This window comes from Oryza sativa, chromosome 9 (genome assembly GCF_034140825.1).
Source record: "Oryza sativa Japonica Group chromosome 9, ASM3414082v1".
Lineage (NCBI taxonomy): Eukaryota > Viridiplantae > Streptophyta > Magnoliopsida > Poales > Poaceae > Oryza > Oryza sativa.
In genome coordinates this window covers 4,495,377-4,521,764 of record NC_089043.1, presented here as the reverse complement: position 1 = coordinate 4,521,764, position 26,388 = coordinate 4,495,377, and the positions used below count along the sequence as shown (strand labels likewise).

The 26,388-nt window shown below is 42.2% G+C and overlaps 4 protein-coding genes across 5 annotated transcripts; 2 read left to right on the top strand and 2 right to left on the bottom strand.

Annotated features, from left to right (window-relative positions):
* Positions 1-5,090: 5,090 nt before the first annotated feature.
* On the top strand, positions 5,091-7,888 carry LOC112936426 (uncharacterized). Its single transcript, XM_026020374.1, has 2 exons — positions 5,091-7,739; positions 7,880-7,888. Exons 1-2 carry the CDS (start codon positions 5,091-5,093, stop codon positions 7,886-7,888), a joined length of 2,658 nt encoding a protein of 885 aa, XP_025876159.1.
* Positions 7,889-8,694: 806 nt separating this feature from the next.
* On the bottom strand, positions 8,695-11,704 carry LOC4346377 (uncharacterized). Its single transcript, XM_015756938.3, has 3 exons — positions 11,593-11,704; positions 10,833-11,105; positions 8,695-9,296 (listed from the first exon to the last, which is right to left on the bottom strand). The coding sequence occupies exons 2-3, from the start codon at positions 11,085-11,087 to the stop codon at positions 9,024-9,026; spliced, it is 528 nt and encodes a 175-aa protein (XP_015612424.1). The 5' UTR covers positions 11,088-11,105; positions 11,593-11,704; the 3' UTR covers positions 8,695-9,023.
* A 141-nt stretch (positions 11,705-11,845) lies between these two features.
* LOC4346376 (DNA repair protein RAD51 homolog 4) lies at positions 11,846-17,648 on the top strand. 2 transcript variants are annotated; one of them, XM_015756936.3, is made up of 9 exons: positions 11,846-11,950; positions 12,180-12,280; positions 12,462-12,543; positions 12,718-12,852; positions 13,054-13,167; positions 13,232-13,322; positions 13,691-13,761; positions 14,967-15,113; positions 17,276-17,648. In XM_015756936.3, exons 1-9 carry the CDS (start codon positions 11,879-11,881, stop codon positions 17,312-17,314), a joined length of 852 nt encoding a protein of 283 aa, XP_015612422.1. In that variant the 5' UTR covers positions 11,846-11,878; the 3' UTR covers positions 17,315-17,648. The 2 variants fall into 2 exon arrangements, with proteins under 2 accessions (XP_015612422.1, XP_015612423.1); XM_015756937.3 differs by having other exon boundaries at positions 12,180-12,297.
* A 678-nt stretch (positions 17,649-18,326) lies between these two features.
* On the bottom strand, positions 18,327-24,108 carry LOC107276576 (peptidyl-prolyl cis-trans isomerase FKBP53). The gene is made up of 10 exons (XM_015755987.3): positions 23,971-24,108; positions 23,737-23,813; positions 21,955-22,205; positions 20,902-21,054; positions 20,324-20,482; positions 20,088-20,229; positions 19,831-19,915; positions 19,705-19,746; positions 19,543-19,591; positions 18,327-18,835 (listed from the first exon to the last, which is right to left on the bottom strand). Exons 1-10 carry the CDS (start codon positions 23,981-23,983, stop codon positions 18,685-18,687), a joined length of 1,122 nt encoding a protein of 373 aa, XP_015611473.1. The 5' UTR covers positions 23,984-24,108; the 3' UTR covers positions 18,327-18,684.
* Between the last annotated feature and the right edge of the window lie 2,280 nt (positions 24,109-26,388).

Sequence of the window (26,388 nt, the reverse complement as noted above, 5' to 3'; positions counted from 1 at the left end):
TTGCTTTAGGGTTTCTGCCGGTATCGACTAAATTGTTTTACTAGATTAGATTAGCTAAGGCATCCACCACCCTAAAAAATAGTCAAGGGCTTTGTTGTCTAGATATTATGTTTCTTTTCATACTTACTGTTGCATCAGTTAAATTTGATCTACTAAGTCGTGTTTAGCATAGTCCCAATCCTGCTTTTTGACTGTCAATAAGGGTTTCATCGGGGTTTCAGCCGATGAGTTATCTGGATGTTGCATCGGCTTACAAGGATTACATACAAGTTAGATTTAGCCGATGGCAACAAAGATTTTATTGTTTAATCTAATGTTGTGGATTTTACGACATCGGACCTCCAGCCGATGTATGCTTTAACCTTCGGATCAACACTTATCCTATCATATTATTATTAGCCGATTGGTTTCTATTGGACTATATTATTGTTATATCATATTATCATCAGCCGATTGTCTTTATATTGGTATTTACATCAAGTGTCAGGCTCCACATTAAACACTTAGTCGATAGCTCGAAACCCTATTGCTATCGGCTGGTATCGGCATCGGCTGAAATTACTCCATCGATCGGTTTGTCAGCCGATCGGCTTATTGATATGATGTTCACATGTCTTGTCAGTTGCAAGATCAAACTGACTGGCATGCCCACACCTCATCAATCTTTGGACCTGCACTGGAGCTAAGCAGATCTCCCAGGCCAGTGTGTGTTTTTTGCGTCAACACAATCCCATCGCGATGCACCGCCTCCACGCTATCCCGGAGCGCCGTGCCACGCCACCAGCTTCGCCTCCGCCTCCTCCTACCGATGCCGCCGCTAGTCGCTGCCCCCGTGCGCCGTTGCCGCAGAACACTATCGTCGACGCCGTTGCGCCGGAGCGTGCCCATGGAGCCATGGCTGCACTTCCTCCTCCCCTGTGTAGCTGACCTGTGGATCCCACAACAAAAAAATCCCCAAATAACCACAGCCATCCAAACCCCGTAGATTCAATCTCAACCGTTAGATCTATATAACCCTAACCTATGCCACGTCAGCCCTAGATCCATCCTGTCGGTGCCATCTCATTGGCATGTGTCGCCACATGTCTGTCTACATCAACCGAGTCCACTAACTCTATACCCCTGACTGACAGTAGGCCCACCATATTTTCCTATTCAAAAATAATCAAATTTCCGAAATTAAATATCCAGAGAATATTCCCGGAATATTCCTTTTTCTTTTATCTTCGGATTTTCTGTAAATTCAAACTTCCGGAAGCCATAACTTTGTCATTCGAACTCCGATTCGACCAGTTCTTCTTCCTAAATTCTTCTAAAATAATCGAGCTCTACCTCCTGGTTTAATTGGTTATTTCATTTGATATTAATTAGTTAGATTTTTCTTTTGTTTATTTGTTCTTCGTTTGCGACCATGTAGATGTTGAAGCAAAAGAGCAGTTCATTTCAGAAGACGCTATGCAAGGACAGTACTGGGATCAAGGCAAGTGCACTCTTTGAACATATGGAGCCCATTTGTAAAATGTTTTGTTTTGAATACATGCATTACTTTATTTATAAACTATTGATGGGTAGCATGACCTAATTGTTATTATTATCCTACCTTTGATAATTATTGATTGTCCATGATACCTTGTCACCCTAGTCTTTGTGAGTTGAACATTGGGCTCAACTCAAGGTAGAGTAGTTATGCTTAGCCCCGTTTAATGTTGTTTTACAAGCAAAATACAATTTTGATTAATCATATACTTGTAATCACTTTTATATGAACTGTTTGGATGTGTGCTATCTTTCCGGTAGCATGTGTTGCACCGTGTAGTAAACAATGGGCGGATAGAACATTTTCGACCGGGGTGCTGGGTGGTTCTATGTGAACCTGGTTAGGTGGTCATGTACATGTGTGATCGTTGTTGGGTACGGTCTCTCTGTCAGTCTACTGTTGAGCTGTGTGCTTTTGTAGTTTGGTAAGTTGCCTTGGTCAATTAAAGACTTGACTTCATAAGCCATTAATTGATCTGAGCCTAACGTGCAACCACATGATCTCATGGAAAGAACCAGGCCTAGTATGATTCCGAGTCTTGGCACTGTCGGCCCAGGTGGCTAGATGATAGGAGTTTATGTTAGCCAGGGGTACTTTCTTGTCTGTGTGAGGGAAATGTGTCTCATGGGGGAAGGTATCGTTGGGACGGAGTTTCTAAAAAGCCTCATTATAGACTCCTTGGCCGCACACAACCTGAAGTATGAAATTTACGCATGGCCATTAAAAGGACGATGTATCTTGTGGGTCCAGGTGTACAACCTCTGTAGAGTGTTAAACTAATCTATTCGAATAGCCGCGTCAGCGGTCATGGACATGCTCGGTGATATCTCATGAGGGGTAGTTTGTGAAATATGGGAATGAGCTGTGTGCAGGTTAATGAATATAGCTATGAGGTCCTGTGTGGATGGATGGATGGTAACACCAGTTATTTATAAATGTTGTTCAAATCTCTGTTTATAAATTGTTTATAACTGCAAATTGCTCTATTATGCAAAATAGCTATCGCTTTCTTCGTCAGCCTTGCATATGAATATTAACGTGTAATTGCTGAGTATTCCATGTACTCACCTTGCAATTCCCCCAATTCCAGAAGAAAGGTTTCCACTATTTCCTAAGGAGTTTACTGCTGAAGACGAGGAATATGTCGTGTGTCCCAGTTGACTGCCTGTGGTGAGTTGAATCGAACTACTACACGTTTATCTTATTTCCGCTACTATTTTAATATTTTCCTTAGGCCCTTCGTGGCAGAATAAATGTAAACTTTAGCCATAAGGATTATCATAGTTATTATTAATACTAAATATTAGGTTTCCTTCGTGATGTTGGTTGTAATATTATCTTTGTGTCTGTGTGTGCTAGTTTGATCCTGGACTAGCACTTATACACAAGAGATCCTATTCGAGTCCTTACAAATCTATCTATGCCTACTTAAAAAATAGGTAAGTATTCCAGTTTTTTTCATCCGTCTCCTCTAGGCCCGTCTGATCCCACACACAGAGCACACCTCCAACCTTGCCGGGCCGAACTCTAGCACTGCCCGCCACATTAATATGCCTCCCAGTATGTTTCCTCTTTCAACTGATTGAAAAATCAATTCCCGACTCTTCCCTCGTCATTTTCATCATGATTTACTCTTTCAATCAATGTGGCTCTAATTCGCCAGATTTAATTGATTTTGATGATGGCTGACCGGCGAGCTTTCCCTAGTAGTTTATCGGATTTGGTGGAGAGGATAGTCTCCGACATAGTACGTGCATGGGACAGGACTGTCTTCTAAAGGTTGAGGATACTGATCCTACGGCTCCACTTATGGGCTGGACCGAAGTGAGGTAGGCGAGATTGAGGATGCTAGTCCTACAGCTCCACTTATGGGCTGGACGCTGGTCCTACGGCTCCATGGGCTGGACCGAAGAGAGGTAGGCGAGCTAATGGAGGTAGCAGACTTGGCTGAATTTGAAAAGGAAGAAAGGAGTCGGCTTTCTGCCCAAACCAAGGAAGAATTTTCATTAACCTTTTCGATTATAATGTATGTAGCGATAGATATTAATGTTTCAATTTATTGCTAAACTCCTCATACCTGTTGATACCATTGAAAAAACGCTTTTACTCGTTGCAGCGCACGGACAGTTTTTTTATTATTTTATTATTTTTAAGGTTAGGATTTAAAGGTGTTTTTTTCCCATATAGGCTCGGCTTGCATGCCTGCAGTGTTATTCAAGAGTCCGGTTGGCTGGGCGCCTGGGCCTATATATGTGCCATATATTGCTAGACAGCCGAAGCCATAGAGGGGAGATCGATTGGATTTTTATTGGTTTGTCATCGAGGTTGCAAATACTTCGCCGCCACGACCAATGGTGCTCCCATTGTTTTTCTACGTCTACGGTTAGGAGGCTGATCAGACACGTGGTGGATCAAGTGAAACATCTTCGCCGGTCAAGACTATGGATGATCAAATGGGCTGCCTGGCCCGGCATGGCCCAGGCATGATCGGGCCTGGGCTGAGGTCAATCGGGCCGGCACGGCCCGACCAACAAGCTAGGCCGGGCTGGACTTGCCCACAGGCTACACGCACAGCTCAAGCATGACCTAACAAATCTTGGGCCTGCCCGAAGGAACGATAGCTTATCATGCTTCTTCATAAAATAAGTCTATTTTTCCTCCCTAATCTCTTTGGGTTGTCTTATATTAAATGGCTGTAACAAGTATATTTTGTGTTCCTTTACTCTTCGGGCCGTGTCTTATATGGTTTATTAAGTTTATTTGGGATCCCTCAACTATTTTCCATTAACCGTGTCGTTCTGGGTCGGCCCACTGTGCTAAGACATCGGCCCAGGCACGGCCCAACTATCGGGCCAGGCCGGCACGAGCCAGACAACAGTCGTGTCATGCTGTGCTTGGGCCGGGCCATCAGGCCTCGGGCCTTATGGCCATCTATAGTCGAGACCTTAATGTGGATCTTGGTTGGGGTTGGTCTAAGTGTCGTTTCTGTAAGTATATTTTTGCCTATTATCTTTACGATCAGTGGATATATATAAACTACTTGGTTTAATTTGTCTGAGTCATTGGATTGATATCAACTAATATTGATCCTCTGTTGCTACTAGTCTAGTCGTTTACACATAAAGATTCATATATACGCATATTGGCATCTATATTATTTGTTATATAGGTGAGCTGATAAATACTTCGTTGTTACTAGTATCATGAAGAGAGCGGCAAATCAGGGTGCTGACAACCGGGTGCTCATCAACGTCGGATCCGGCAGTGGAGCGCATTGTCGCAACATTGCTTGTGGAGGTCTTATCTTTTTTTCTTGATATTCTTTTTGGAGAGTAAATTCTATCATTATAAATAGCAGGTACTAGTTAGTCATGAAAGGGGTCTAACCATGTAACAGTTGATCACAAAACGAAGGGTGTGGATGGCAGCAACGGCAAACTTTGCCTTTTGGATGTGAACCCCTACCAAAGGAGAGGGGATAGTAGCAGCTAGGCTTGAAGCTGAGGAGACGCGGGAGCGTGGGTGAAGGAGGCGGGATGTCCAAGAAGCGATTATGAGTGCGCTGCACAGCCGGCAGGGCTCTTCCCACATTCCGCTCAGGTGCTCACCCACCCAACCACCTGCAGGCTCCGATCCGATTCCGAGCAGCATGAACCTGTCGGAGGAATGGCGCTTCCTCTTCCCCGTCTCTTCCGTCTTTGCGCCGCCGTCCCTCGCCGTCGCAAACCGGAACGAGAATGGGAATGGGAATGGGTATGGACCCCTCCTCTTCTCCCCCCTCCCGCCTCCCGCCACGCTCCACACCAATATCCCCTTCCCCGCCTTCCAGTTTCATCCCCCGCACTCCAAGTCCACCGGCGACGCCCTCCGCTACTTTCTCAGCTCCACCGCCTCCTTCCTCCCCACCCCCGACCTCCACTCCCTCTCCAGCTCCCTCTCCGACTCCACCACCTTCCGCCCGCCGCCGCCGCCTTCCAACCTGCTCGCCACCATCCTCCTCCGCGCTCCCTCCACCTCTCTCCTCCTCTTCTTCCCTTCCGGCCACAATGCCGACCATCTCTCCTACGCTACTCTCCACTCCACTGCCGCCCCCCTCTCGGCCGTGCAGACCCTCACCCACGGCTTCATGCACCCCGGCCACCGCATCCACCACCTCGCCGCCACCTCCTCCTGCCCCCCGCCGCATTCGCACTCACCAGCAGCAGCTACCCCCCTTGTCCACGGATTCCTTCTCGCTGCCACCACCTACTCGGTCAATTGGTTCAAGGTTGAGTCTTCTTCTTCTAGTTCTACCTCCCCGCCTGCGCTCGTGCCCGCGGCCAAGCAGGCGTTCGACGCCGCCGTCGTGCACGCGTGCTGGAGCAAGCATCTGCACTCCGACTGCCTTGTGCTGCTCGACAATGCCCACCTCTGCTGCTTCGATCTCCACCAACGCCGTGGAAGCGTCCTTCGCGTTGGCACTGCCACTGCCACCGAGGGTGGTGCCTGCCTAAGCTGCGACTACGGGCCGCAACCGTGGACGGCCGTCGTCGCCACCACCAAGGCCATCCTACTCCTTGATCTCAGATATGGTCCAGATCATCCTGGAAACTGCAAGGTTCTAGCGAGGGTTGGGATGCAAGGGTTGTTCGACCCTGATCCTCCTCTCAACAGCGAATGCCACTATCTTGCATTCTGCAAGGCTCCGTTCGACGATTTTCTCATGTCGGTGGCGACGGAGCGTCTTCTGTTGGTGCTTGATATCAGGCAGCCTCTGACACCCGTGCTGGCATGGCAGCATGGCCTCCATAACCCAAATCATATTGCTATGTTTCGCCTATCTCAACTCAGGCCTTCCAAGGAGCATGAGTGGGCGTCCAGCTCGGGGATCGCCATTCTGGCTGGTTCATTCTGGAGTACTGGGTTTAATCTCTTCTTCTGTGGCCCCAAGGACCAATGCTCTTCCTCTTCACAGAATGCTCATCACCTGTATGCTTGGGATGTTCCATCTCGGATTTCTTTGATAGGCCAGCACTGCAGTTGCAGCAATGGGCTTATGAGAGAGGTATTCACTGATCATGAGCCCATCACTAGGAACACCGTCGTTGGCTACCACGTGCTTCCAAACACATTGCTGCAGGACGAATCGTCGTCATCGTTCACTGGCTTTGCTTTGATCCGGTTAACGTCGTCGGGGAAGTTGGAGATGCAAAGATTCCGTGCATCTGGAGATTTTGATGAACATGTCATGTGTGATGGATCACATCATCAATCTGCGGCTTGTACTACTTCATCCATTATTTCTCCAGACACTACTGCTCATGGTGAAAAGTTCTCTTCCAGATATAAGTTTTTGAAGTTCCATTACCTATCAAAATACCTGGAGGGCAATCTGCTCAGCGCGTTGGAGAATCATAATGTTGTTAACAAAGGCTCCCACCAAATTGTTATTAGTGAAGATGTATCAGCATTTGCAAAGGAGAACTCTCCGCCGTGTTATCGGTCAGTTTCAGATCTCCTATGCAATGCTAGTGTGCCCATGAACATCTTCGAAACTGGGTGTCAGCACATACTGAACAATGGGCTATCTTCAGATAGCCTTCTTGTTACATTCTCCAAATACAAGGACATGCTTGCATGCAGTAAAGGAAAACTGATATATGAATATCCAGAAGTTCCTGCACGTTCTCGAAACAATGATGAACATCGGCCTTTCCTGTTGGCAAAACCTTCAGGCACAGGTAACAAGCTCACCAGCGAAGCAATATCTGGAGATGCTCTTGTTGGTCCACTACTCCCAATCCCTCTTCTGCTTGCAATTGAAGATAGAAACAAGGGTACTATAGAGAGCAGCACTTGTCAGGGAGAAACCAGCTCGGTAAGCCGTCGCTGTAGGGAAGCTCTTGAAGCCTGTGTTCCTAAAACATCAAATGCCAATGCAACCAGGTTTAGTGGATGGTATGCTTCGCGAGAGTTGAGAAAGAAGCCATATTTTGTTTATGAGCCTCAGATTGATGATAGACTCACTCTTGATGAGACTGCTAGAAAGGAGGGTAAAAAGGCGCATATGGATGAAAACTTGACAACATTTGTTTGTGGAAAAGCTGGAGTTCCTCATTCTGGACCAAAGCAAGCCGCATCCAATTTGTTTGATAGCAATTGCAGCCCAGTGAGGATGGATTTTGAGCTTCCATTTGTAGACGTACAGCCTGCTGAGCAAAAGGCAATCCAGAGCTTGAAGAATCAGTTTTTATCATGGCAAAACAATTTCAGGCCATACAAAGATTTCTGTAACTCACATCACATACAATTACAAAAGCCACAGCGATAGACCTTTTGTGCTCCATTCTGTTCTACTACCAGGGACTTTGACATTAATTGTTCAGGGAAGAAAGGCTGTAATGACCCCTTTGTTAACAAGTTAGGGAGGAAGACACTACAACTGTGGGTTTTGTGTGCCTTAAGAGGCACCTGGGAACGTAGCAGATAATGATAGACTTTTGTGCTTATCTTTTTACAGCTGGTTGTGCATATCACTGTTTACCGGCTTGTTATGCTAATCTGCCTAGGTATTAATGTATTAGCTAGCTTTGATGTCAGTATGTTGGAATCAGTAGCCATTGTGGTATTATCTGTATGGTCTGTTGATCTATCCAGTATGTTTAGCCTAAGTTATTTTGTTGTCTGATGCCCCAACAAGACTATGTATGTTGCTTGGTTCCTCAAGTTTATTTGGTGCTGCAGAAACCTTTGCTCAAGTTCTCTTTTCATTTATACTGCTTTCTTAGGTGATTACATAACAAAAGATGTGTTTTAGTTTTATAGCAAGATGATTTGGTGTACTGAGTTTTATTGACCAAGTGCATAATATTGTTGATACAAAGGTAAAGGTGACGAAACTAGAGACACAAAAGATCATCCATGAAACATACTTGGAATTTCTCCCATGAAGTAGTTCTCATCTAAAAACTGAAATTGCTTTATTAGATATTGGGCCTAATACCTGGCTTCCAAGCAGGCTTATGTTTTGGGCCGAATAGTCAAATACAAGGCTTCTAAGCAAAAGCCCTTGGTTATCACGTCCATCCATAGGTCTGGGGCAACAACATAATTTGTAGAGAACAGAAAGAAATGCTAACAATCTTCAAAAAGGAATTAAATGTTAGCCAGCTCTCAAATTGCTAAACAGTTAAATTTCATTCATTTAAATGTCACGAGTAAGCTATTGTAAGGGACAGGGAGCCCCAGACATGATAATTCAGAAGAAACAAACAAGGTAACCAGAAAATGATTCATCTATCCATCCATACTCCATAGTCACTTTATCAGAGCAAGGAAAACAAGCCACATCTCATCTTAAGAGTGTTTCCAAGAAAAAACTACAAGGGGGCCTGCAGCCTGCCAATATTAGTTCATGCTCAAAGCTCTACTTCAGAAGTAATCTCCAAGAAATGGTTCAACAGTAGTCTAATAGCAACTTCAAATCCGATTGATGTGTGCCACTTGCCTATGGCTTATCTTCATCGTCTGAATCCTCATCACCACCAGACGACTCCCCTCCGTTAGGTTGCTCGCCACCATTATTAGTTTTAGATCGTTTCTTCTCTTTCTTCCGCTGCTTCTTCTTTTGGCGTTTCAGGCGCTTCTTTGCTGTCCGCTCCTCTGCTTCTTTTAGCCTTTCCTCCCTCCTCAATTCAAACTCAGCCATCTGTTTCCTCTTCTGGTAATCAGCATCCATCCTTGCAAGACGGTCCTGTTCTCTCCTCCTCATTTGCCGATACTATCAGAAGAACACTTTCTGTTAAACGATGTGATTTTATTAAGTACCAATAGCAAGAGCATAACTAGAAATGCATGTTTCTCCATTGACTTGAGCTTAGCAAGAGTGCAGCAGCATACACATGTTAAAACGAACACTTGCTAAATAAGTAGAAAGGTTCTAAATTGATAACATGTGTCTGTATTATCACCAATCAAGTAGGTATTATCGACCCTAACAAGTAATCGTGTCCGTATTATCACCAATCAAATAGGGATTATCCGGCCTAACTTACCCAGACCTATGGGCACCTATGACCTATCCCTAATATAATAGACCCATTCTTATGAAACCAATATTGAAAAAAATGTTGTGATCCAGATATGGTCATTTTGTTTACAAGACACTGATACATCAGAAATGACATTGGTGTTACTATTTTAAATGCCAGGTGAAGCATATGCAGCTACTGCTCAGTAGCTGATAAGCATGACCTCAATGTTTAAGCATAAGTACATACCCCAAAAATCCCATCCACTGGCACACATTAATAAAATTCTCAAATGATGATGGGTAGACTCAAAACTAAGTTAATTAGCTCATTGGTTAAGTGTGTTGGGAACCCTCCATACAACACAAAAGTTAAAAAAAAAGTTTCTAACCTACAATATGTGAAATGAAATTATTTGTGTAGATCTGTCCCAGTTATTAAATAACTAAATAACAGAAAAATGCTATGAACATCTGCAAATATGTTCAGCAGAAAGTCTTGTTTGAAATTTAGAATAGGTTTTATCAGATAAGCTAAACAATGGTAGCATAATGCAAAGCATAGTCTCCAGTGAAGCCTTGGTCAAAAAATGACTTTTTTCAGATGGATCACAACTAGGAAATAAGTCACCTAAACTTCCACTCATCTTGTCACCTTGCCATGTATATATATAGCAAGAAAACTCACAAGTAGGACAATTGTTCTGTTCAGCCCTTAGATGTCATGATAAAGAAACTGAGTTGCGGGCTTTCAGCATACCTTGACCCCACAAGCTCATGAAAATTGTAAGCCCCCATTAATAAGTGTGGCTACACATAAATCATCTAGTAGTTTGGGCATTGTTTTATCAAGTAGGTGTGTATTTTCCTACATCCCAACAACATACATAGAATTTCTCCAACTGCTGTCATTGTTCTTTATATGAGACAACAGGTAGAGGTTTATCATGCTCACAAAAATTCACAAGTTCTGTGTAAAACTTTGACTCAACCTCCACGGTCATTTCTATGTAAAGACCATTGGAGCACAATACCGATAAACAATTTAGTTGATTTATTCAAACTCCAAATTAATTTCCATAGAAAAAAACAAAAACAATAGCATGTCCATCTAGTCATGTGCTAATCGACCTAGAAAAAGCCCATCATATGCAGTACTGAGTTAATGGAAGGTTTCCTCGTGGTAACAATCAGTGAAGAATTTGTTTTCACTACAATCAGGCTACATTTCAACAGAAACATGCACACAAGCACATACGGAGGATGGCTGGGGGAGGGAGACATTACCTGGTGGAAATCACCAGAGCCAGAACCAGCAGAGGATCCGGAGGTGTTGCTGACACGGACAGGGACGTTCTCCATGATGCGCCTGAGCTTCACCTCCAGGTCCTCCTCGTCTTCCCGTAGCTTGACTCCTCCTGAAGCCTTTCCCGTACCATCCACGACCACGAGCTCCTTGCCAGTGGTACCAGAAGAAGCCTTTGGTGGAGGTGCTATCGGGATGAGCTGCTGCATGTTGCTATCCCTTCCAGGATCTGACATTGTTGATACGGAATCGACCTGTGAACCAGGTTATATAAGATGAAATGACAGACGGTGAGTTATGTGTTGGAATGTTACCTACAATAAATGGAGCCATTTGGTCTGCATAAGTAATAAATGACACGTTGCATATGGAAATAGCAAGAATAATCAGCCATTCAGCAACGACTAATCAAAAAACGAAAGTGTAACATAAGTATTCGCACAAACATAATTAAAAAATATCGAGGCAGTAAATCCAATGAGCTAGAGCATATATTCTAAGGTATGACAGGCATGAATGCAGCATAGGTACCTAAGAAAGAGCTTGTAATTCCTTTGTAAGCACATAAGCGGCAATGAAATTGCAGGGGTTGCTACTTGCTACTAGCTTGTAATTCTTTTTCCTGCATCTAATAAGAACTGGGCTTGCTAGTTTGAAGCAATTTCAATTATAATTACTAAGCAAGGCAGGAGGGAAGCAAACGAAGGAGGAAGGACGGGGGAAGTAGGATGATGGCCTTACCGCGACGGAGTGTTCTCCGCGCGCCGCCGCCGCTGCCTCCGCCGCCGGCAACGGCGGGGGTTCTCCACTCCGCCTTAGCCTAGCTAGGGTTTGGTTTTCTCTCCTCGAACTTGTGTTTCGTGTGTCGATCGATTCGATTAGGGGGGGGGGGGAAGGGATTCCAGTGGGCCCCACTTGTCAGTGGAAGGGAGTTCGATTTGGGCCGAAAAGTGGGCCTCCTTCCTTATAGTAGGCTAGAAGAAGAAGAAGCAGCAGCCACGCAACGCCGCTTCCCCTTCTGGCTGTAATGGCGATGGCGGCGACGTCGGCGAGCGGCGGCGCCGGCTGCTTCCCCAGGCCTCCTCCCTCCGGCGGCGAGGTTAGTCCTCCGTCCTCGGCTGCTTGACGGCCATTTCAGTTCATCCCCAGCTTTTTTATTCCTGCTTCGAAATCTCAGCTTAATCGGGAACGGAATGCTGCACAAAAACCGTTTGCTCTTGACGAGATAATGCGCATGCGATTCACCCGCAGTTGGTTTCACGGCTTCATACTACTGATCAATCGTATTTTCTGTGTGTATGTGGCATGGATTTGTGCTTGGGGTACAGGAGAAGAAGCAAGATGAGGAGGGGCAATGCTTTCTGGATGGAATGGACTTGCTCAAGGATGCGACGGAGAACAAGCGCTTCCTCCCCACGGGCCTTCAAGGGTACTCCTATCTTCAATGTACCAATCATTTCCTTTCCCTCTCTATCTATTGCTATTGGCCCTCCCCCAACTTGTTTGGATCATAGGATTCCCCTAACTGCCTTGCTTTAGTTTTTTTAGTTTTTGGGTAATTTCACTACCAAATTGCAGATTTTGACTTCATCATGTCCTCAATTTTCCAGCGTCGACGCGCTTCTTGGAGGCGGCCTGCGCCAAGGTCAGCTCACTGAAATAACCGGCCAATCGTCCTCCGGTAAAACACAGGTGAAAATGTTAACCACTTCTATCTTTCTTAACTTATTAGACGCAATAGATAGATATACATTTTATATGCTTACTCCTCCGGACAAGATTGGCTTGCCAAAAACAGTAGGATTTTAAGGTATACATCACAATTCACAAGCGGCACTGTTGTTTATTCTGTCTATGTAACTGCAGGTCTGTCTTTGTTCTGCTTCACATGTGGCAGCCAGGCAGTTGGGTGTTGTTATGTACTTGGATACTAGCAATTCCTTTTCCCCTAGCCGCATTGCTCGAATAGTTGATGGATTCCCCATCTCTTTGGTCAGAGAGGTAGGTAATCATACTTGTACACATATTTGAATACTGCTCCTACCCTGTTACTTGGACTTACCTGAATTGCTTCCTTTGCTGTGGTGTCACTAAATATAGTTGAAGACATGTTTCTGCTATTAGATTACTCTAACTAGTAACACTTGTTTAACAACTTGCTATACTACTTGCTTTTTTCTAATTACCACATTTGACTTGCAGCCAAAGAATGTGCGACTCGAGAGGGTCATGAGCAGCATCATTTGTAAGTCAGTCTTTGATATATTCGATTTGTTTGAAGTGCTACATCAACTTGAATTGTCACTGAAGAGCAAGGTGAGTGTGAAGTGATTGTTCAATTTGTGCCTTGAAAAACTCTGATGTGCCACGTGCTTTTTAGGTAAACAATGGGGGTAACAAGATATGCTTGCTTATCATTGACTCAATATCGTCTATACTTGCTCCCATCAACGGTGGGAAGTATCCACGAGGTACTTGCATAGTCTTTGTGCCCTACTTTTATTATTCATAGCATAAGTTGCACCTTGCTATTGAACAAGTAAATCAGTCTCGATAAGCAGGGACGTCATAAGTGGCTGAGATATACTAGATCCGATTAGCAAGTTAGAAATAGCAGAAAATTAGTTCAGTGAGCACTTAACCTGCAATTATACAGCGAGATATTGATACTTTGATCTGGTCATAAATTCAATGTGCTTCTGTTAATTGTTGAAGTTCCAAAAATCATTTATTTTCTCACACAATTACTTCCTGAGAGGGTCCTTATTAATTTTTAAAGTTTATTATGAAGTAAATTTGTTGTTTCCTTTTGTCTCTGCATGTCTTATTAACCTAACAGGGCGATCGATGATGATATCAGTGGCTATGATTCTAAAGAAGCTAGCATATGAGCATAATCTATCTGTTCTGGTAATTCTACTTTAGTCTAATTTGTGTGCTAATAATTTTTGGCATTTGCACTGCACGCTTTGGGTTGAGCATATCTGCACAAGGCTTTCTAAAATATTATTCTGACTCATCAAGCTATTGTATGCATTATACTTCTTTTAACACATCGGTTGTGCAATAACACCTTTGACAATGGTGTGGCTAAGATCACATTACTACAGCGTTCACCCCTTTCGATTGAATTTAGATTCTCATCATCCTTTCTCGTTTAACCCCACTCAATCCCCATCCTGTGAATTACATAACTGTGGCCCCCGCACCCTCATGGTTAAGGTCATGCAATGTCCTGAACTCCTGATTGTGCCTACTCCTGGTAGGATGTATGCTGGCCAGAGTTGCTTTGGTCTCCACAATTTTATATTGCTTGCACTTCCTTACATACAGAGAGGTGACCCTTAACCTCCAGGTTGCTTCACATGAAATAGGCAGATAGGAACAGGTGGGGATACATTTCAAGATAGAATCTCTAGAGGTCAGGCGTTTGAGTACTAAAGAAGAACTGCTGTGGTCACGTGCCCTCACTGACATTTTTTACATGTTGGAGCTAGTTGTCAGTCCACGTTATCACTTAAGGTTATGATGGGCAGGTTAAGGATCTTGTGTGAATCACTTAATGCACATTATACCGTTGTGCAGATTTTCAGTTTGGTCACCTAAATATGCCACTTAAACTAATGTAGTAACCCCTAGTGCAATTTGCTCTAATTAATTGCTGTACAAATTCACTTATTCAGCATGCCATCTTTCTCATGAACAGATTGGGACATGTATCTGGAAATGCTTCATTTCCTGCTTTACTTCTAAGATAAGCTATTAAAGTAAATTGATCATGTACTGTTAGTTTTAGTGGGTTTGCTCATGTCCATCTCTGTTATTCTGTGGAAATTTTAACTTCTCTATCTTGAGCACATATTCCCTCTACTTTCTCTAGTTTAGTTTTCCTGGTTTGGAAAAAGGCACCAAAGCCTCTATTACTTGGAGCAACTTTTCTTTAGTTAGTTACCTTGAAGACTGACTACCAAGTTTCAGAAGGCTTGCTAAATTAGAGAAGTCACCATAAGGCTTGCTAACTTGGGCACTATGCCTGTTGTGCTTAAAATGTATGCTGAAACAAAAATATGGTCATCATTTTCATTTATCGGTTTGCCCCCTTGCATTGACTCCAGGTTACTAACCATATGGTTGCTGGGAATGGAGCTCCCAAGCCTGCTCTTGGTGAGAGCTGGAAAACTGTTCCACATGTCCGCTTGGTGATATCTCGTGAGCGTGGTAGCAAAATCTGCGCAGCAACTGTGCTGAAGCACACACTACTGGTATTTGCTTAAACAATTAGATTATAAGTTTAAATGTCATAATCATAGCAGCATTGCTTATTGTCTTTCTAGAAATTGCATTAATAATGTGTTAGCTATCATTTTGTTGAAAATAAGTGGTGAAGATATTGGCATGAGGAGAACAAAAGTAGTATACTCCCTCCATCCATAAGTCTAAGGCATATTTCATTTCTAGTTTTTCCAAATAAGATGGCATATTTGTAGTCTTCATGCATCTAAGACTTAAATGAAGGGGTTATCTTTTCGTTTTACGGTGCTAAATTAAATTGTTGACCGGAACCCGAGCAATCATCTTAATAATCATTGGTTGCATGCATGCATATAGTTCCTTGGTGTTTGTTATATGTGGGATGAGTTAATTTCTCCTTGGTCTTGTTGACAAAAGAAATACCCCCTTGTTCCACAAAATTTACACCTATTACTTTTGTCACCAAGACCAAGGAGAAATTAACTCATCTTGCATGTAACAAAGATCAAGCTGTGTACGCACACGTGCAACCAATAAGTATTAAGATGACTCCTCGGGTTCCGATCAAACATTTAGTTTACCTCTCCATTTAAGTCTTGGATGCATAGAGACTACAAATAGAAACAACTTATTTGGAAAAACTCAAATATGAAATAGGTCTAATTCTTGTGGATGGAGGGAGTATGCCTTAGACTTTTGGATGGAGGGAGTAAACAATTATATGGTGCCAGTGCATACCTCTATATCCTAATCCTACATGTTGCGTGTTGTTTTCATGCTATGCTGCATTTATATATTTTTGTATCATCTTTTTTTTTCTCACTTTTTGTGCTTTTGAATTGGGCTGTGAAAACAATAGTGGTAGGTAGATGCCAGATACATTTTTCTCCTATATAAAAATTTGAGCTGGTAGTGATGGCCATCAGTCATCAGTCATCCCAAGTCCCCTCTAACTCAAGACAAACTCTGTAGGATCCTCATGGAAAATTTGCAAAAGCCACAAACTCCTTTAGACTCTTATTTGTTTGTAGGAAATATGGGTATACCACCAGTGTACCTAGCCAATGAAGCTGCACATTTAATGAGTATTTCTATGTTAGATCTGTCTTATGATGAAATGGAATGGTCTAGTACCTGGCAATCCTGCATAAACGTTCTGAGTACTGCAGAGAGGAGACTGAGACTAAAGATTATGTTAATTCATTGCTTAAAGAAATTACATGGATCGATTGCTTCTAATGTGGGTGGCCCTAAAAATCTCTAAAAATAACTTGGTAACTATTAAAAAAAGATACTTGATAACTGGAAGATAACTTATCTCTTGACTCTCAAGTCTCAACATCTGCATTTGCCGCTCGCTGTGTGTGTGGCCATCGCATTCAAATCCCATAGCATCTGAATTGTGCTGGCGTCTGAGAATCCATTTGCCTCTGGCCACAGTAGACAGTTGTGACATGTAAGAAAAAAGTGATCATGTAAATGCTATGCCGCTGAGCTCAAAATTAATATGCAATATCCATCATAATTTGTTTTAGAAATACGCACTTCAAAAATAAATTGTTTTCAGTTGACACTTTATATGAGATGGATGTTGTTCTTTCTTAGTTTTCTTTTCGTTGTTTTTCTTTTATTTATTTTGTAAGCAGACGCCTGAGGCTCAAATTCCCTTTCTTGGGTGTTCGAATTTAGGGATAAAGGGGTGGAATATGGGTTAGAATATCAGGTGGGGAGATGCTAACCTTCCATCTCTTTCTAATGAGTTAGGACTGTCTGGCCTTATTCATACTCCAATCCTACTTCTTTTTGCACAAATACAAATCTATTGGCATTTCTTTGCTCTCTAAGAATCATGCAAGGAAAAGACGGCCATTTTGAATGATATGCTGCCCTGCCATAAATTAATCTGCATTATATCACTGCAAAGGAAGTTTTTTTTAATCTATTTGCTTCTTTTTTGCAGTAATGCTCACAATTGATGTTTTACACTAAATTACACCCACTTGACAAGTTTGTGCACTAAATTAGACCCACTAAATGACACAAGACGATGCTAAGTACCGTCATTTCTTCCAATGTCTGGTAGCAAAATAAATTGCATGATTCTTGGTATCATCTGTACATGCCCAAAAACAAAAAAGTGCGGGCATGTCATCTTTGTTTTTCTTCATTGCAGGCTTCGGGCCGTGTTATGAAATTTGCCGTACCAAGCTGAATTCAGCAACTTGATGCTTCATATATAACCAGAAGGGAACTGATCTTTGTAGTTCAAGCTATAGAAAGAACTTCACCCGTAAGGGTAACCTTTTGATTTACCTTGGCTTTATGTTCCAGGCCATTTGTATATTAATCCAATGGTTTTTGCATGTTGCCTGCGTCCGTGGTATCACGCTTAACTGATCCATATATATAGTTTCTTGGTAAACTGAATGTATCAGAAACATTCAGTTTTCAAGTTTTTGTTTCTTCAATTATTCACTGTGAATACTGGAAAATGGTAGTTTCCCATCAGTGGATAAAATTGAATGAAATTATATTTGTTCCTTGTTTTCTGTTAGCAAGCTTCAACAGTGTTTTTTTTTTTCAAAAACTTTTTATATAGAAGCTTCTTTAAAAAAATAAAAGAAACATATTTTCAAATTTATAACAATTAATAGCTAATGGCTTATCTCGTTTTGCGTGCCATGGAAATTTTAAACCAGAACTAAGGTTCGAACGCACCCTTATGCTATTTATCCTAATTTATGTTTGGACTTACTGGCACACTTGTACGTGCTATAATGGTTCAGTTGCATATTTTTTTTGAAACGAGTTCAGTTGAATATACAATCTTTTTATAATAGCTTGTAATGAAAACGATGTTATTAGTAGATTTGTCATGAAAAACACTTTTAATAGTCTTTATAATATATAACCCTAATCTCATATGCTAGTAACAGTTTTTTTTAAGGTAGTAGTACTAATTGCTAGTAACAGTTTCAGTGCAGCTCATAGCTGAATGTAGGCTCTATCCAAGGCAACATACATGAAATCGACCTGAATCCATGGAAACAACACAAAAGTTTACAGGAACTCAGCTTTGACAAAAGGTTGGGGGAACAAGTAAAGCACAGTAGTGAGGGCTACTTAATACTACCTAAGTATTAAAACAAGCCAAACGTTCATCAAAATATTGCCCTGCCAAAAAAAATGGTAGTAGGAAGGCCATAACAGGTACACAAGTTGTGTGCATATGATACTGATCTCACTAAACATAATTTTAGCATTAAACTTAACACATGCCCAACCGTACATAACAAAAGCTACCAACTTTTTTTTTGGGCACCAAACTAGAGAGAAACCACTACATACTTCTAACAGGCCATAACCAGTTAACCATAGTTAGCATGATGCCATTGTTCTCCACCAAAACAGAACAAAAGATGAAGGATGGTTGCTAGTACTAATTAAGTTTGCCATCCATAGAGTAGCAGGCTGCCTGGTAAGAGTGTTATAGATATTAGGAGTACTAATTAAGAGGCATTTTGCAGAATCTTGCTGGAATTAAGCCAAAACAAAATGTTGCATCTGGTGCCTTCACTTCATCTAGCGTGCAGTGGAAGAAGTTTCTGCTGCCGCTCTCCTAGACTTCTTTACTTTCCGTGCCTTCTTGCGTCCACTCTTGACTTTCAGCAGTTCGATATCAAAGTTGAGCCACGCGTTTGGTGGTATGTTTCCTCTTCCAACATCACCATAGCTGAAAACAAGTGCACCCAAGAAATTAATTAAACGAGGTATCATCTTAATTTCATTTCAACCAGAAATTGTAAAAGCAAATTAATAGAAAACTGCACACATATTCGAGAGAAAAGATAATGAGTTGCATGTTCATGAAATCGAATATATACAGCTCTATCGCACATTCAAGAAAAAATATACAACTATTCATTTGGTCACCCAGAAAGTAGTAATTATAAAAGAATTATGGGGCCACTTATACAGTAGCTTTTGATAGGTTACATTCCTATTAAGCCCTACAACAGCCACTTCTCGACACTGATAGGCAGGTATTGTAAATCAAAATAACCATTGTGAATTTGTGATTCAGGTATCACCATTTCTGATAAGAGTACTAAACAATAAATAATTCTAAAAAAAGTTCTACAGAAGACTAGTGAATTAAAAGAAGTGCATTGACTCTAGTGAATTGCACTCTAGTGAATCAATTGGTAAAATCAATGGCTTCTTAGAAATAACAACAGGTAAAGACTTAATGCTTACCAAAACACACACCACCGTCTGATACAACCTCTAAAGATAGTGCTATTATGCTATATATATAGACATGGCACCATGATGCACAGTAATATGAAAAGTTTAGTCAATTTGTTCATAATCAGTAGAACTATTGATAGATTATCAATTAATAATAACAATGAGAAGGGAAGAAATTCACATGCTTACCCTAGATGGGGAGGAATGCCAAGTCTCCTTATTCCACCTACACGCATGCCTACAAAATGTGGGATAGAACTTAATTCCAACAATAATCATTAAAAAAGGGTGAAATTTCAGACTGCTGTATTCCCATATATAAAATATTAGCTTTTGTGTTAAGATTATAACCATCGATACCAAGATCCCATCCACTAATGACTTCTCCAGCACCTGCAACCAACAAGGAAGTTTCTTGTGTGAGTATCAAAGAAATCAATAATGAAACAGAGAAGAGGGCATTCGTTAATCTTTTACCAAGTTTGAATTTGCAAGTGGAACTTTCACCGGTAGGATCAACAGTATCACCATTGCTCAACATACAGACATACTTCACATAAACCTGAATAAGTATTGTTGGATTGGTTAAAACGATTTTTTTTCGCCTGATAAATCTTCATAACATATAAAGAAAGAGATACTTGCAGAACTAGTGAAGTGCTAATTAATACAGTCTGCATATTTGTCTATCCTAGACAGAGTCTAGTAAGATGCAGAAGAAGGTTTGGAATGACCTTTTTGCCACAAGATGCAATTTTGGCACCAACATTTCCCTTGGCCAGATCTTCTATTGTCATACCACTATCAAGTACACGAATGCGAGGCTGCAGTTCGGCCTCATCATTGTCTTCGGCAGTACCATCATCTTCTGAGACCCTACAAAGATATAAATCAAATATATTGTGACAACACATATATAGTTACGAATCATGAAAATATGCTGACAAGAGAGGTGGCAGATTTCATTTACAGGATAGGAGGGTCAGTTTGTTGGATAATATGATCTGCAGCATCATTATCCTCATGAGTTTGTGAAGCATTTTCCTCCTGACTAGCAGCTTGAACCACATTGCCTCCCAGAGTATGCTCTAGGCCAAGAGATGCATCTTCATCCATTGCATTGGATTCCCTATTGAACAAGGAAAACACCGCATTATAGATAAAGAGTAACAATCCAAAAATATAGGGAAATGTGAGTCATTCAATTTTTCCAGATTTTTGGAATATATACTTAGATGATTTTAGAATTCATTTTCTCATTCACTTGATCTATAGCAACATTTTGACCAGCTACCATCTTACACTACCTTCTATCAATATTAAAATAATAATTCCGTACATAGAAAAATGATTCCTTATTATAGGCAATTTTCACGAGCCAACACTGGCCCGCAAAAATGGTCTATAAGCGCAGGTTTTTGAAGGGTATATTCCACTTGCATACTTAAGCAAAGAGTTATAACATTTCACATAAAATGTAAAGACTGATTCATTTTATATTGTACACTGACCAAGGAACTGGAAGATTGAATTCAGAAGATACATTACATTTCTTTAGTGGCTTGCTTGCTGTTTTCACCATGGTCACTATCAAGTACGCGAATGTGAGGCTGCAGTTCGGCCTGTACATTTTTAGACTGTTTAGCTTCATCCCCTTGTTTTTCATCATTGTTTTCAGCAGCACCATCATCTTTCGAGACCCTACAAAGATATAAATCAACTACATTGTAGCAACACATATATAGTTACGGATCACGAAAAAATATATGATGACAAGGGAGGTGACAGATTTTATTTACAGGATAGGAGGTTTAGTTTGTTGGATAATATGACGTGTAGCATCATTATCCTCATGAGTTTTCTACCCCGGCACATGGGTGGTGTTCTAGGCTATGGTTAGAGGGCTCCTGAAGTTATTTTTGTTCCTGCTATTTTGGATAATGAGTTTATCTTTTGTTTCGTTCTTGTTGGCTGTGTGCACTCTTTAGGTGCAGAAGCCGGAGGTGCTCTAAGAATAGTTGTATCACTTGATGAAATTTACTGAGATTAATAAAGCTTCCATTATCTAAAAAAAAATCCTCATGAGTTTGTGAAGCATTTTCCTCCTGACTAGCAGCTTGAACCACATTGCCTCCTAGAGTATGCTCTAGGTCAAGATATGCATTTCCATCTATTGCATATATTGGACTTCCTATTGAACAAGGAAAACACCGCATTATAGATAAAAGAGTACCATAACAAAAAATAGGGAAATGTGAATCATTCAATTTTTCCAGATTTTTGGAATACATACTTAGATGATTTTAAAATTCATTTTCTCATTCACTTGATCTATAGCAATATTTTCACCAGCTACCATCTTACACTACCTTCTATTAATACCAAAAAAAAAAAGGACTCCTTACAAAGAAAAGATAGGGATACAAGTGGGCTGGACCGCTAACCTGCTTATTAGGCAATTTTCACAAGCCAACACTGGCCTGCGAAATTGGCCTATAAGCACAGGTTTGCAGGGCAATCCGCTTGCATACTTAAGCAAAGAGCTACAAAATTTCACAAAAAAATGTAAACACCGAAGATTGAATTCAGAAGATACATTACGTTTCTTTAGTGGCTTGTTTGCTGTTTTCACCATAGTCACCATTGTAAGAACAGATGTAGTATCCTGATAAGTGTACTGAGTTCTGACCACGGACTGATAAAACCACATTCTTGTTCTCCTCAAATTCCAGCTCTAGGGGGGCAACTGGAGCAGTTTCAGGATTTAGGGCAGCAACCTTCACGAGCCCCTGGTCACCAACCTTGCATTCAACAAGGACCCAACCAGAATGGTCAAAATTTCCTAGCGTAGCCTGAAATAATAAACCATCAGGTCTGAATATTAATTTAGTTGTGAAAAACTTGTTTTGATGGGGTTAATTTAGTGCAGAAACAGAAACACAGATTACTTTATCTATACAAATAGTACATGTGATAGTGCTAAGGTCGCATAATTCTTGACTGAGTCCACAATAATCAATAGCAAAACATGAACAATCATTAATTTATGAAAAGTTTTAGATGAATGCAAGCAATTTGGCTTTTTGCCACCAGCAAGCTAATTAAACAATCGTACTATGAAGTTGAATTATAAACGAGAGAGTGCTGGATGACAAGCCGTTTTAGTGTTTCAAATCATAGAATTTGCATTTTATGAAAATTGCACAGCTTATATTAAGATTTTATCCACAAGGTTACCAAAAAACTAAAACTATCAGAATAAGCCTGAAGCATTTTTTGTTGTTTAAAAGTTTCCAGTTTAATGACTTCTAGTTCTAAAACAAAATGGACTAACTAAAATTGAGATAGGTATAATTACATTGCATTTGCACATTGTTATGAACCACTATTTGGATCAATTAGTCTATGCACCAGTTCTAAACTACTGTGGAAGTGCAAATTGGTACAATAAAATGAAATTAACCGAGTCATAGTCTGAAATGAATTTTGAAGCTTTGTAAAAGGATAGGGAAATATAAAACATACTTAATTAACCAAGGTAAACTCTGGTGTTGGTCCTATTAAATCTGGGTGAGAATGTTTAGATCATTCGTCTATGTTATAGAATAGACATGTCACTCTTACTTTTTCAAGTTACAAACTTGGAAATCCATATATATAATTGAACAAAATTGTGTATTTAATTGAGCGGCAGGGAACTGCAAAATCAATACAGCGGTGCATATGATTGCACAAGGACAGGAATTAAAGAAAAATACATAGCTAATAATATTGAAAGTTGGATAGGTGAATGGTTAAAAAAAAAACTGAAGGATGGTTACGATGTCTGTTCTGGGTAAAGAAAAAATATACTGGAGGCAGAGCAAAATGGTAACCAAGTTTGCGGGACCAAATTGTGGGTTAATTACAACTTCAAGTACCATTAATGTTTAGGGTCTCCTCCATATATTAGACGTATATATGCTAGTGTAATGTATGAAGAGTACAATAAAAACTGCTATAGAACTACTAAACCCATATTTGCAAACAAGAAATTCTGCAACTCTTCAGATAGTGATCAGTTTGCGACTTGCGAGAACATGCAGTTAAAATTTCTGAATAACTCATGCATAATGCATGTGAGATGTATGAAGTAGTAAAAGTTTGTCAAGAAAATATGTACACTTGGAATAATTAAAGGCCATGTTCTTTTCCTGTAGAAATCATGATGTTTGCGAGCAAAACAGACATTAAAGAAAACCAAAGGAAAAAAAATAGTAGTGGAGTAGTAGATTGGTATAAAGAGCAAGAAAGAAGACATGGAAAACTGGGAAAGAAGAGAGCTAGATTAATGCATGTAATTAAGGCAAGAGAAGAAAGGATTAAGCTGCGGGAGGGAGGGACCTGGGTAACCCGAAGGCGACGGCCGCCGGCGTCGGAGGGCCGAACGACGTAGGGTTTCCCCGCACTCACCACCGCGCCTGCAACATCCAATCCAATCCAATCCAATGTAGGATCGGAGTAGCAAACAAAGAATCAATCAACCAATGTAGGGATAGATAGATAGATAGATTATGAAGTAATGTAGGAGTAGTATATGAAAATGGAAGCAGAGTAGTAGTAGGCTAGTAGGAGTACCCCAGAACGACATGATCTAGCCTGGGAGCTCCACTGCACTGCCCCGGCGGAAGAGCCAAGGAATGGAGGTGTGGTGCTATATATAAGAGAAGAAAGGAGGAAGCGGAAAGGACGCTGCTGCCTGCTAGTGGTAGTGGGTTGAAGGGGAAGAAGACCAACAGCCGCTCTCATCCTGTGTCTGTGTCAGTCACTCTCACTTGGACGGCTAGCTAGCTCCTTAATTACTCCCTCCGTCCAAAAAAAAAAAAAGGCAAACCCTATGTTTCCGTGTCAACGTTTGACTGTTCGTCTTATATGAAATTTTGTTATAATTAGTATTTTTATTATTGTTAGATGATAAAACATGATTAATACTTTATGCGTGACTTGTTTTTCTAATTTTTTTTAAATAAGACGGATGGTCAAACGTTGGACATGGAAACCAGGGTTTGTCTTTTTTTTTTAACGGAGGGAGTACGCATTAGTGTAGTGTCGTCGGAGTATATTACTACTCCAATTGATATTCCACGTAAAGTTTAAGCAAATGCTAAATTTTCCCCGCAAACGATAAATTCCGGTTTCAACGCACACACTTTCACTTTCCATCTACTAGTAGGATCCAAATAAATTTCGCTTCAACCACACAACATCATGCATCGAACATACAGACATCTCATAAAATTCATTCAATCATTGCGAAAACATGGTAAAAATTTTCAAAGCCTTGTGATGTCTTGCAATTATTGGGCTCTGACTGGCTGGGCCGTAGAAGAGTAAACGAAGCAAAAAAAAAAACTTTGAAAAAAAAAAGAGATTTGGCACGAGAAAATATTTTTTTATGAAGGAATTGTGAGTGTGTTGGGATTGAACACGGGATCTCAGGGCTGAAACCACGCACACCTCGCTACTGCACTATCAAATCAAATGCATCTCTTAAAAAAATGTATTTGTATTATTATTATTAGTTGGAAAAATTACGAATTACCCCCCGAACTATCGCGGTCGTCCGAATTACCCCCTAAACCACAAAATCGGACATTCTTCACCCTCAACTATGCAAACCGAACGAATTACCCCCCTCGGCCCAATTCATGGTGGTTTTAGTCTACGTGGCGTACGCGTGGCAGTCCAGTCAGCATTTTATTTAATAAAAAACGTGGGACCCACATGTCATACTTTCTTCCCCTCTCTATTATCTCTCTCGCGCAGCGCACACAACGAGGACAGGCGGTGGGCGCGGGCGGTCAGCGAGGACGGCGCGGGGATGAGTGGTCGGCGTGGGCGGTCGGCGAGGACAGCGCAGAGGGTGGCGCGGACGGCGTGGATGTCGGCGCTCAGGACGTTGGTGCGGAGGAGGAGGCGGAGGCGGCGGAGGAGCGTGGGGGCGGTGAGGTGAGGACGGCGGCGCGCGGGGGCAGAGCCAGTTGTGGGTGGTGGAGGGGGCCCAAGGACGACGGCGGCCGACGACGAAGGCGGAGGCCGACCGGGCGAGCGGGGACGTGCGGTGGGCGGTGGGCTCCTCCTCGTCGTCGTTGGCGCGCGGGGGCCGCCCGCAGCCGCCTCCGCGCCCGCGGCATGCAGCCACCGCCAGCCTTGGCTCCTCTCCGCTCACCGGGGCTCGAGAAACCTCGGCTCCTCGACCGCCGCCCGCCCGCCGCCCGCTGCCGCCTCCGCCCTTGCCCGTCGCTAGCCTCGCGCCCACCCGCCGCCCGCTGCCTTCTCCGCCCCCGCCCATCGCCGGCCTCAGCTCCTCGACCGCCGCCCGCCGCCTCCTCCGCCCCCGCCCGTCGCCATCCTTGCGCCCACCCGCCGCCCGCTGTCGCCTCCGCCCCCGCCCACGCCAGCCTCAGCTCCTCGCCCACCGCCCGTGGTTGCCCGCCGCCGCCGACCCACCCGTGAGAGAGAGAGGAAGAGTATGACATGTGGGTCCCACATTTTTTTATTAATAGAATGTTGACTGGACTGCCACGCGTACGCCACGTAGACTAAAACCACCGTGGATTTAGCCAAGGGGGGTAATTCGTCCGGTTTGCATAGTTGCAGGTGAAGAATGTCCGGCTTTGTGGTTTAGGGGGGTAATTCAAACGGCTGTGATAGTTCGGGGGTGGGTAATTCGTACTTTTTCCTTATTAGTTTGATAGATAACCTGCAAAATGTCTACTAAAATTACAAGGGATCTTGATTTCATCATCTGTCAGTCCGATCGCACGCCTGGTGTCACAGGATCCTCTCTCCGATCACTTCTCAGGCCTCACTCCAATCGCTTCTCCTGCTCTGACTGCTCATAGCCCAAACTCATTGCTCCCGAACTCTATTTGCGGGTCATCTTGGAGTGATCAGTTGGATCAAAGGAATTTTCTTGGTCTTGGCATCGCCTTCTTCAGATTTAACTATCTTCTTGGCAGAGACCTTTCCATCCTGAGATGTTGATGCCAGATA